The 12925-nt window shown below is 43.6% G+C and overlaps 1 protein-coding gene across 1 annotated transcript in view; it reads right to left on the bottom strand.

Annotated features, from left to right (window-relative positions):
• Positions 1 to 12925, bottom strand: part of LOC143926554 (vitellogenin-1-like) — a 269217-nt gene that overhangs the window by 185792 nt on the left and 70500 nt on the right. The window contains exon 7 of the mRNA XM_077450393.1: positions 6294 to 6447. Within this exon, the coding sequence (XP_077306519.1) occupies positions 6294 to 6447 (154 nt within the window). The remainder of the gene's footprint in view (positions 1 to 6293; positions 6448 to 12925) is intronic.

The following is a 12925-nucleotide window of genomic DNA, read 5'->3' as shown; positions in this document are numbered from 1 at the left end:
TGTTGTGTTTTTTTATTTACACTTTTTTCACCAGGTGAATGGGTAGGGGTACATGGTACCCCATACTCATTCACATAGGGTGGGGGGCCGGTATCTGGGGGCCCCCTTTTTAAAGGGGGCTCCCGGATTCCGATAAGCCTCCCACCCGCAGACCCCGACAATCAATGGGCAGGGGTGTCGGGAAGAAGCCCTTGTCTTCATCAACATGGGGACAAGGTGTTTTGGGTTGAAGTGGCCGCAGGGCCTTCCTTCTCCAAAGCACCCCCCCATGTTGAGGGCACGCGGCCTGGTACTGTATGGGGGGGCGGTGCTTGCTCGTCCCCACCTCCTTTCCTGACCGGCCGGGCTGCGTGCTCGGATAAGGGTCTGCTATGGACTTTGGGGGGACCCCCACGGCATTTTTTTGGCGTAGGGGTTCCCCTTTAAGTCCAAACCAGGTGACGGGGCTTGCGAGGTGTCAATCTTGCCGATGGCGACATTCACTTCCTTCGCTAGTCCTGTCTACCTGGAGTCATGTTCAAAATGAACAGACTTTTCTCCATGTGTAGGCAAGTCCGTTCATTTCAAAAGTCAGGCAGACTAGCACACAGACGGGTGGATTGTCCACCGGACTTGGAAAGAAGTCAAAACTTCTTTCCAAGTCCGCCGGACCTTTGGGAAGAAAAAGTCCGCCGGAGCCCACACACAGGCGGATTGTCCGGCGGACTCTGCGCTGCAAAGTCCGGCGGTTTGTCCGCCGGACTAAGTCCACCGGATAGTTTGATCGTGTGTACGCGACATAAGTGTCTGCAAAAGACTTGAGACTGGTGCGGAAGTTCCCCTTCCAGCAGGACAAGGACCCTAAACATCCAGAGCAACAATGGAATGGTTTAAATCAAAGATCAAAGCATATTCATGTGTAAGCCCCTGTACACAGGGTCGGACATTCTGCCAACCAAATCCGTTGGATTTTGTCCGACGGATTTTGTCCGACGGATTGTGTCCGAAACTGTTGCATACACACGGTCGGACCAAGTTGTCGGAAAATCCAATCGTTCAGAACGTGATGACGTTATTTCGTTACCATGGGACTACGTTCACGCTAGTAGCCAATAGCTTTGGTGTAGGAATTTGATCTGAGCATGCGTGGCACTTTGTCCGATCGGAATTCTCTACACATGATCGGAGTATGTCCGATCGGACCAGTTTGTCGGAAAATATTTCCAACAAGTTGGAAAATTGGATCCGACGGATATTCCGACGGAATCAGTCCGATGTAGACCACACACAGTCAGATTATCCGACAAAACGGTCCGATAGGACACATTCCGTCGGAATCTCCAACCGTGTGTACAAGGGCTAAGAATGGCTCAGTCAAAATCCAGACCTAAATTCAAATGAGAATCCATGGCAAGACTTAAAAATTGCTGTTCACAGACGCTCTCCATCCAATCTGATAGAGCTTGAGCTATTTTCCAAAGAAGTAAAAAACGGCAAAGGTAGTGATGCGCAGTACTATGACAGGAAGTTTAGCCTGGAGGCTAATAAGCTTTATGGGCACTAAAAATATTAGGTGATATATATACTATCGCATAAAGTGAAAATATATGTGTAAAACAGTATGCGTGTTTTATGAGGGGATGATGAGGGACCCTCACCACTATAACATTATAACATCCAGGATAAAAATCAAATATAGATGCAAACATACGAAAAGAAAACAATCGCAATATTTAAAACTAGTGATTCCCAATGCGATTTGTTATAGCTGACAAAATCGCAGTGCCAAAGAATAACAAATAAATCCGTGCAAATATCCTCTACACCATAAAATAATTAAAACAATATAAATAAAGCAGTAAGCAACTCAATAATTCAATTGTGCAGAGAGTGGTTAATTATAACTGACAAAATCGCATAAAGTGCCAGTGCCAAAAAAATAGGTCCGTGCAGATATCCTCTACACCATGAGCTAATTAAAACAATATAAATGCAGTAGTAAACAGCTCAATAATTCAATTGTGCAAAGAGTGAAAAAAATAATAAAAATCCAAATAAACGCATAAAAGTGTTGGTGCTGAGGGAATAAATGCAAAATCCCTCTAGAATAATATGAAACTTGTGCACAATACCTAAAATATATGCCAAAATATCAAAATAAAAAATATATAAAAAATGAAAAATACATATGTCGGAAAATGTCCGTTATACTTGTGCGACAACCAGTGGCGATTATATCAAAGAATCGCATAAAGTGCTAGTGTCTAAATACATGTGCACTATATTTAAAAAGCAATGTAATCGGTGATGATAGTAGTGATGGTGAATATATCCCTCGTGGTCCTGTGTGGTCAGAATATGGGTGTCCCCTTACCTTACAGCTGTAATGTAACAGCATGTAATATGTTTATCATCAGGGTCCCTGGTATTCTTTATCCTTTGAGGTCCTGTTGTGGTGTCCCCACATGTTTGTGGTGTCCCCCGTATGTTTGCATCTATATTTGATTTTTATCCTGGATGTTATAATGTTATAGTGGTGAGGGTCCCTCATCATCCCCTCATAAAACACGCATACTGTTTTACACATATATTTTCACTTTATGCGATAGTATATATATCACCTACTATTTTTAGTGCCCATAAAGCTTATTAGCCTCCAGGCTAAACTTCCTGTCATAGTACTGTGCATCACTACCTTTGCCGTTTTTTACTCCTTTACTGGGGTTCAAGTACCCCACTTCAGTGTGTGCAGCAGTACAAACGCTCTTTGTTTCCCTGATTAGGCGCAGGAATAACCTTTTTATACTTATATTTTCCAAAGAAGAATGGGCAAAAATGTCACTCTGTAGATAGGAAAAGCTGGTAGAGACATCCCCAAAAAGACTTGCAGCTGTAATTGCAGTGAAAGGAGGTTCTACAAAGTATTGATTCAGGGGGGGCTGAATACAAATGCACACCAAACATTTCACATATTCATTTGTAAAAAAAATTTAAAACCATTTATCATTTTCCTTTCACTTCACAATTATATGCCACTTTGTGTTGGTCTATCACAAAAAATCCAAATAAAATAAATTAAAATTTTTGGTTGTAACATGACAAAATGTGGAAAATTGAATGGGGTATAAATACTTTTTTATACCATGTATAGCCTGGGTCTAGCCTCTAAGTAGGCTCCTAAGGCTGGCCATAGAAAACAGCAAAAATTACCACCTAACAGGAATTTTAAGGTCAAATGGAAAAATTGTACTATAGTGTAGTTGTAAATGTAGACTTGGTATTAACTGCTTCCTGATCAGTGCACGCCGATATACGTTGGCAGAATGGCACTGGTGAGCAAAAGGGCGTACAGGTACGTCCCCTTTAAGAAGGGAGGGAGCGCACCCGCCGCGGTCTCCATGACCGTGACCGTGGGTCCCGCGGATTCAATGTCCGCCAGGTGCCTGCGATTGTGTCACGGAGAGGTAGAACGGGGAGATGCTTTTGTAAACAACATTGAGAGCAGTGATTGCTGTCATGTGTGTTGTAGCCTACCCCCCCCCCACAGTTAGAATCACTCCCTAGGACACACTTAACCCCTTCATCGCCCCCTAGTGGTTAACCCCTTCAATGCCAGTGTCATTTACACAGTAATCAATGCATTTTTATAGCACTGATCACTGTATAAATGACAATGGGTCCAAAATAGTGTCAAAAGTGTCCGATCTGTCTGCCATAATGTTGCAGCGCTGATAAAAATCGCAGATCGCCACCATTACTAACATACTAAAATGTAATTAATAATAAAAATTTCATAAATCTATCCCCTATTTTGTAGGCGATATAAATTTTGCGTAAACAAATCAATATACACTTATTGCAATTTTTCTTACCAAAAATATGTAAAGGAATACATATCGGCCTCAACTGAGGAAGAAAATTTTTTTTTATATATATTTGGGGGATATTTATTATAGAAAAAAGTAAAAAATGTTGCGTTTTTTTTCAAAAATGTCACACTTTTTTTGTTCATAGAGCAAAAAATAAAAACCACAGAGGCGATAAAATATCACCAAAAGAAAGCTCTATTTGTGGGTAAAAAGGGATGTCAATTTTGTTTGGGTACAATGTCGCACGATTGTGCAATTGTCAGTTAAAGTGACGCAGTGGCGAATCAAAAAAAGTGCTCTGGTCAGCAAGGGGGTAAATCCCTCCATGGCTGAAGTGGTTAAACAAAATATGTAAAATAAACTTTATTAAACATGGACTTAAAAAATACGGCTGGTGTAATGGTTATTGCATTTACAACATACAAAGCAACACACATGTGACCAATGTTCTACTTGATCCTGGTGATTGTCATGATACATATACCGAGACCAAACATAGCAGAATCAGCTGACGCATTTCAGAAAAAATATTCACTCTCTCTTCAGGGGTATATATTAGTAGAACTGAGTCAACTTATATTGCATAAAATGCACACTTTTTGCCGCAGCCGAGAAGTTAAAAACAAACAGTTTTGTTTGTTTATATCATCCCTGATGCCAGGGATGATATAACTGCTGTACTGCTTAAGGAGATCAAACAAGGACCACCAAGGAGGAGGTATGTTGCTTTGTATGTTGTAAATGCAATAACCATTACACAAGCCGTGTTTTGTATGTCCATGTTTAATCAAGTTTACATTTGCTATTTTACATATTTTGTTTAATTCCCCTGTCTCAATTAATAACTATGGTACAACTTTTCCATTAGGACTTCAAAGTCCCATTAGGGCATCCATTTTTGCTGTTTACACCGTTGTGAGTTTTTGGCCTATTTTTTTTGCTCCTTGACCTATTTCTTTCTCTTTTTCTCCAATACAAGGCTGGCTACAGTCCCCCCATCAACACAGTCAGTCCCTCCCATGGAGCCATTATGATCTCCTGTGGGGTGGTTCCTGCTGAACCGGCTGAGATTTGAACCATCTACGGTCGGCTTAGGGGCACAGGGATCACTTTGCATTATGGACACTACAGTAAAATATATGGTGCAGCGCAAAATAATTCCATCAAGTATATAATCTGACAGAAAGGAAAGAAAAACCACGTGATTTGGTGAAAGTTGGCTGAAAAAGTCCTGCCGTGTGTATGCAATACAAGTTCATGGCCAACGCCCTTTGGACAGAAATCTACGGGAAAGTTTGTTTGAAGTTCGATCATGTGTACGAGGCTTTAGTCCGTCGGGTTCAATATTGAATTGGCCCGCCCTTTGCAGCTATAAAAGCTTCAACTCTTCTGGAAAATCTGTCCACAAGGTTTAGGAGTGTGTCTAAAGCCCCATACACACTATCAGATTATCTGCTGAGTTTTTCCTTCAGATTTACCAAAACCATGTAGTAGAAGGGCCTGCCTGATTGCATACACATTGGAACTCCTAAGGTTTGTCCTCATATTATATGGTTTTGGTAAATCTGAAGGAAAAACTCAGCAGAAAATCTGATAGTGTGTATGGGGCTTAAGGGAATGTTTGACCACTTTTCCACTCTTCCAAAATAAGTCCATCAAATATATAATCTGACAGAAAGGAAAGATGAAGCCACCACGTGAAAAGAGGAATCTTCTGTTGGTAAACCACAATGCAAAGTGACAAATCCTTCCACCATCTGTATAGAATACTCTTACCAAGTCTGGTGGACCACTAAATTCTCAAATGGTCAAAAAGGCTTAATATCATACAGAGCAGATAAGCGGATCCAATCGGTATTCCTCCAACAGCAGGCTCCAATAGATCACTCTGTAGCAGTGCCAATGTTCATAAAATAGATGATCCCAGGATATTAATCCCATCAGCGGATCAGGTTTAAAAAAAAATCCAACCAAAAACGCCCCCATCAGATGCCGGGACAGATCAGGAGAAGCGTCCATAACTTCTACACTCAACGGCACTATGGACACTAACTTTATTTTTCTCGTTTACATCTGCTTAGTTGAGTGGCCACGCACAGGTGTAAAAATTCAAATTGTTATATATGTATTTTAGGCAGTCAAAACCACAGACACACCTTTGATTTCCATAAAAAAAGGATTGTACTTTTGCTATTATGCCACATAGCCATTTTAAATACTATCAATAGAAATTGTACCTAGCAGAGTTCTCCTTTAATCTTGAACCATTTTATACAATTACTTGCATCTTAGAGCGGCAATGTGCGAAAACTTGGCCCTGCTTGTCACGCCAAGAGGAGACTTTATGCAGACACCAATTATAATTTTTTTGTTCCCCTACATCTCCAAAATGCATAGCAAACTGGAATACAAAAAGCCGACAGGATATTCTTAGCCGTCACGTACCTGGTTCTCTGCATTTTTTGTTCTTAACAACTGAATAGGAGTTTGAATCAGTTTCCTCTCAAAGTGATACCGTAGCGACTCTTTGGTAATATAGTCATTATTCTCTGGGGTCGAATGAATCTGCTCTTGAACTGTAGCTAATACAAGTCTCTGCCTGTGAAGGGTAACAATGATATGAATCTCGTGCCGTATTAGAGGGGAATTTGTACACCTTGAATAAAACAAGCTTCTCTTGCTGCACAGCAGAGGTTTTTTTCCTTTTTTTTTTTTTTTTCTTTGTTATATACTCTATATTTTCTATTCAAATGGGAGCTGCTAAAATAGGTTTGCAGGTTTTTTTATTTTATTTTCCAGCGATTCTATCTAGGGCACAAGTTATTCAACTTGAATAGAGGTATGCAATGCACTAAGCAACTTGTTCACCTTATATACCTTTAAAAGGTCTCACAGACATCTACACAAATTAAACAAGCTTTATACTGAAAAGTTAAATTTGATGTTTAGTCTGATAATATTTTGCCTTCTCTAGTTCCTTACTCCCCTCATTGTTAACATGCTAATAACATTTTTAAATAAAACTTTTTTTCATTTCAATATGTACCTTATTTTAGACCTAGAGATAAACTCTATTACTAAAAGTATTGGGACACCTGCCTTTACACGCAACGTGAACTTTAATGGCATCCCAGTCTTAAGGCCCGTACACACGATCGGACTTTTTGACAACAAACATGCAAATTAGCTGTTTTAAGGCAACATCCGACCGTGTGTACACTCCATCAGACAAACATTTTCGGGTTTTCATCAGACAAAAGTTCGTTCTGCAAACTTTTCGGCAACATATGTCCGATGTGTGTACAGAAAACGAATCAGACTTAAGTCCAAAGTACAAACACGTATGCTCAGAACCAATGCAAAAGATCAGACAACAATACAGAAGTTGACCAAAGGTGGCGGTAAAGAGCAGAAAAACCATGTGATTTGGTGAAAGTTGGCTGATAAAGTTCTACCGTGTGTATGCTATACAAGTTCATGGCCAATGCCCTTTGGACAGAAATCCATGGGAAAGTTTGTTTGAAGTTTGATCATGTGTACAAGGCTTTAGTCCATAGGGTTCAATATTGAATTGGCCCGCCCTTTGCAGCTATAAAACTTTAACTCTTCTGGAAAATCTGTCCACAAGGTTTAGGAGTGTGTCTAAGGGAATGTTTGACCACTCTTCCAGAAGCACATTTGTGAAGTCAGGCACTGATGTTGGAGAGAAGGCCTCCGCCCTAATTCATTCCAAAGGTATTCTATCGGGTTGAGGTCAGGGCTTTGTGCAGGCCAATCAAATTCCTCCACCCCAAATGCACTCATCCGTGTCTTTATGGACCTTGATTTGTGCACTGGTCCAAATCATTTGGTGCAGGGGGATTATGGTGCATTTGTGAGGTCAGGCACTGATGTTGGACGTGAAAACCTAGCTCACAGTTTCTGCTTTAATTCATTTCAAAAGTATTCTATGGGGTTGAGGTGCAGGCAAGTCAAGTTCCTCCACCCTAAACTCGCTCATCCATGTCTTTATGGACCTTGTTTTGTGCACTGGTGGGCAGTCATGTTGGAACAGGAAGGGGTCATCCCCAAACTGTTCCCACAAAGTTGGGAGCATGAAATTGTCCAAATTGTCTTTGTATGTTGACGCCTTAAGAGTTCCCTTCAATGGAACTAAGGGGCCAAGCCCAACCCCTGAAAAATCAACCCCACACCTTAATCCCCCTCCACCAAATGATTTGAGCCAGTGCACGAGCAAGGTCTATAAAGACATGGATGAGCGAGTTTGGGGTGGAGGAACTTGACTGGCCTGCCTGGTCCTTACCTCAACCCAATAGAACACCTTTGGGATGAATTAGAGTGGAGACTGCGAGCCAGGCCTTCTCGTACACATCAATGCCTGACCTTACAAATGCACTTCTGGAAGAATGGTCAAACATTCCCATAGACACACTCCTAAACATTGTGGACAGCCTTCCCAGAAGAGTTGAAGCTGTTATAGCTGCAAAGGGTGGTCCAACTCAATATTGAACCCTACCGACTAAGACTGGGATGCCTTCAACCACTTCCCGCCCTGCCTATAGTAGAATGACGACCGTGAAGTGGTTCAGTTATCCTGACTGGGCGTCTTATGATGTCCAGCAGGATAACATCCCGGCATTTGCCCGCGGGGGCGAGTAGTGCAGCGTGTCAGTCTGACACGCCGCATCTTCGAACATGATAAGAAGCCTCTGATTCTTACCACGAGATCAGCTGTGACCAATCACAGCTGATCATCACGTGAACCACCTAGTGCCAGTAAACAGCATTCCTCGGTTCGCACTGATGGGGGGGGGGGGGTCTGTGCTGATAATCAGCACATTGATTATCAGCACAGCCCCATTAGATGTGCTACCACAGCTGCCAGTCAGTGCCCATAAGCTGCCAATCAGTGCCCCATTAAAAAACAGATGACAAATGCACAGATCAGTGTCAATAAGTGCCAATCACAGTGCCAGTCAGTGCCCATCACAGTGCCAATCAGTGCCTAGCAGTAAAACCTGTCAGTACCTCATTAGTACCTCATCATTAGTGCTGCACATCAGTGCCACCTGTCAGTGCCACCTGTCAGTGCCAATCAGTACCGCCTATCAATGCCAATCAGTGCCGACTGTCAGTGCCCAGCACAGCTGCCAGTCAGTGCCCATCACAGCAGCCAGTGAGTGCCTATCACAGCAGCCTGTCAATGCCCATCAGTGCCATCTATCAGAGCCCAGTGCCACCTATCAGTGCCCATCAGTGCCCATCATTGCTGCATATCAATGCCGCCTATCAATGCCCATCAATTCTACATCTCAGTGCCCATCAGTACCACCTTATCAGTGCCAACCCATCAGTGCCGCCTCATCAGTGCCCATCAGTGACGCCTCATTATTGCCCGTCAGTGAAGGAGAAAATAAAATTGTATAACCAAAGCGAAGAAAAACTTTTTTTTTCAAACATTTCTGCCTTTTTTAGTTTGTTTAGCAAAAAATAAAAACCCCAGAGGTGATCAAACACCACCAAAAGAAAGCTCTATTTGTTGGAACAAAATGATAAACATTTAGTTTGAGTACAGTGTAGCATGACCGCGCAATTGTCATTCAAAGTGCGACAGCGCTGAAAGCTGAAAATTGTCCTGGGTGGGAAGGGCCAAAAGTGCATGGTATTGAAGTGGTTAAAGTTCATGTGCGTGTAAAGGCAAGAGTCCCAATACTTTTGGTAATATAGTGTATTATCGCTGGGGGGAATTTACAAAAAACTGTCTCGGACAGAATCTGGAGCAGCTGTGCATAACCTTCTAGCTTGTTCAGTTAAGCTTTTAAAATAAAAAGCTAGAAGCTGATTGGTTGCAGTGCACAGTTGCTCCAGATTCTGCCTGCTCCAGTCTTAGTAAATTCCCCCCCCCCCCCCCCCCCCCAATGGGGGTCTGTACTTCTTGATTAAGTGCCGCCTGTTAAACTCTGCAGTCCGAGTAAAAATGCCACTGCCAGGAAGCAAAGCATCACCACAGCATGTGTATAGCCCTTTCCAACTATATTATTATAGTTCAGGTGGGCTGCCGGGGGGGGGGGGGGGTTAAATCATGGCGTAGCCGCCTGTTTTTACTTGCCATTTGAAATCAATGGGTTGTTGACAGCTCCTGTGACTTTTTCGTGGACGCTGGCATGTAATTGCACATGGAGCGATTATCTGTAAATGATCGGCCCTGAACGCAGACTGTCCAGCAGGTAATCACAGCTTGAGAAATTACATGTGAGTGCCCGTAAATAGCTGCAGGAGCTGTCAGCATCCCATTGATTTCAATTGTACCTGCAGCTAATCTCAGGAACCCCTGCTGGATCTCCTACACTAATTCGCAAGTATGAATGGGGCATATATGATCATAGGCAGCATTTCCAAAACATATTACAAGGTGGCCACCATGTGTCTCTCTCTGCAGGCCTACAAACACACCTTGTAAAGACAGTTGCTTCCTCTCTAAAGGATAAACACAACAGTAGCATAACCGGGCATGATTTGGCCAGCTTCTTCAGGACAAATAGCACCCTTTCATACCGAAAAAGCAAGCAATTGTGCTAAGCTATTGCTAGACTTGCCAGGCTTCACAAGTGTATTGCACAATTGCAGCAAGTCCGCATTGCATGACTCCAGATCAACTTTGCAAACATTCTACAAGTCTGCTATAAATTCTGATTCAGTGATGTTGTGCAATAGTCATCCCACCACAGGGGGTCACTGTGGCAGAATTTTCATGCTGTAGGCTTGCAGAACTCTTGCTGTAGACTCACCATTGCAACTTTGCTTTTGCTAGAGAAATGCCATGCAATTTTGCTACAAATTGGAAAAGTGTCAACAAGAACTTTAAGTGCTCTGCAAGGGCACAACTTACCAGTGAAAATGTGCAGCAACTCAACAGACTTACAATTCAACACTGTCACAGATTTGTGGAAAGTTATCATTGCTATCTGGGTAGTCACCCTTTCATATACACCTCTTCTATGGTAAAGTTGGCCATCAAGTTCAATATAATCGGCAAGTACAAGAGACATCTGCAAAATAACCCATTAGTGGTCTGATCAGCAAAAGTGCCCAAGGTGAGTGCCTCTGCCAATTGCACCACCAAAGAGTTATTGTTGAAGACTCCTCCTGTACTTACCAATTCTATATACCTGCCTAAGAACCCCCCGGATAGGACCCAGGATAGGAACTCCCAAGGCATAGGGAGCAACCATCTTTATCCTGCGTGAAGACAGGTTTTCTCCTCCCATGCACTTGGAAGGTTGTGTATTCCCCTTTGGGATAACCACACTTTCAACAGATGTTGAAACCACTGTTGAACCACTTTTCAAGTCTCCTATCCTTTTTTTAAAGCAGTTTACTATACTATAAGAACTTTCCTGCCTCCTTTTTTTTTTCTGGCGGAAACCCAGAGGCAGTAGCCGAACTACCTGGATTGCAAAGGTCACACTTGCAACTGGGCCATGGCATTCCGCCATTGTGGGGGGGGGGGGGTCAAGATGGCCTCGTGTCTGGGGCAGTGTTAACAAGCATTTTCTCCTCTCTGCAAACAGGAAGTACTGGAAGCAGTTGACTAGAGAAGTGCTGGGTTCAACCTCGGATTGAGCGAGGTGTGGCTTATATTCACACGCCCTGCTACACGAGTAGAAACCGAGTTCAGCAGTACACTAATTGGCTGAAATCAGAACTGCAGATGCACAGTTCCAAATTACTGAAATACATTTTAAAGTGTTTTACCTTCAGCTCGGCGTGCTTACGAGTTGTGGGTGACCAACTATACACAATTTCTGCACTTCCTGAAAGCCCCCAATGAAACTTGTGAGTGCCCAGACTTTTGGCTAAATTACATATAATGACAATGCAAATTTCAGATTCTCTTTTTGAGCTCTGAAGGATGGCATGGTGAAGGATGTAAGGAGCATTCTGGAGGCACCAAGGGGCCACTAGGGGGGCACTCTGGAGGCTGTAAGGGGGCACTATTTAAAGAGGTTGTAAAGGTAAATGTTTTTTCACCTTAATGCATTCTATGCATTAAGGTGAAAAAACATCTGACAGTGCCCGTGCCCCCAGCCCCCCCGTTTTACTTACCTCACCCCTCGAAAATCCTGCGCTCGTCCCCCGACGTCCTTTCCACCGTTCAGCCTGGCCGCTGATTGGCTGGAGTGGATGGCTGGAAAGCAGCGCAGCCATTGGCTCGTGCTGCTGTCAATCACATCCACTGATGCGGAGCGCCGGGGGGCAGGGCCGTGTGATACAGCGAGTGGCTATAGCCGCCGGCTGTATCACGGGAGCACGCCCGCAGATGCTTCTCACCATGCGAGGGAGCTCGCATGTACGTGAGAAGCACCTGCAGGAGGAAGCCGAGACAGCCGTCGAGGGACCCCAGAGAGCAGGTTGGGGGCCACTCTGTGCAAAACGAGCTGCACAGTGAAGGCAAGTATAACATGTTTGTTATTTAAAAAAAAAAAAATTCACTTTACAATCCCTTTAAGTACTATTTTAGTACCTCCTTTTATCCTTCAGTGTGCCCCCTTACATCCTCTAAAATGCCCTCCTAGTAAGAATAAGATGTCAGTGGTGGAACTACCAGTGTCCCAAAGGTTGCACTTGTGACAGGGCCCTGGTGTTCCGTCACCCTGGAGGGCCCCAAGACAGCAGGAAGAGTCCCACTGTGGGCCTGTAATAAAGAGCCCTACAACGAGAGTAAAGGGCCCCAGGATCAGTAGGAAGGGCCCCAGGAACAGCGGAAAGGGACGTGGGACCAGTGGAAAGGGCCCCAGGACCAGGGGCAAGAGCTCCGGGACCAATAGAAAGGGCCTTGGGATGTGGCCAGGGGGTTCCTTCCTGGTTTCTTGCACCGGGGCCCAGAAGGTACTAGTTATGCTTCTGCCCTGAGCTACACCAGAGCCAACTGCCCAGCTCTTCAAGACTGAACCCTTCAGGCCACATTTGACCAGCAACCACACCCTAGTTCCTATCACATTCAATGTGTTTCCCGTCCAGCAATAGATCTGCATTGCACCAGTATCTATGAGCATTTTCAGCAATGCAGTTCAAAG

This window comes from Lithobates pipiens, unplaced genomic scaffold, assembly GCF_037356315.1.
Source record: "Lithobates pipiens isolate NorthernLeopardFrog02 unplaced genomic scaffold, aLitPip1_a1.2 Scaffold_23, whole genome shotgun sequence".
Taxonomy (NCBI): domain Eukaryota; kingdom Metazoa; phylum Chordata; class Amphibia; order Anura; family Ranidae; genus Lithobates; species Lithobates pipiens.
The sequence above is the reverse complement of the archived record's forward strand: the minus strand, read 5'-3'. Positions and strand labels throughout refer to the sequence as shown.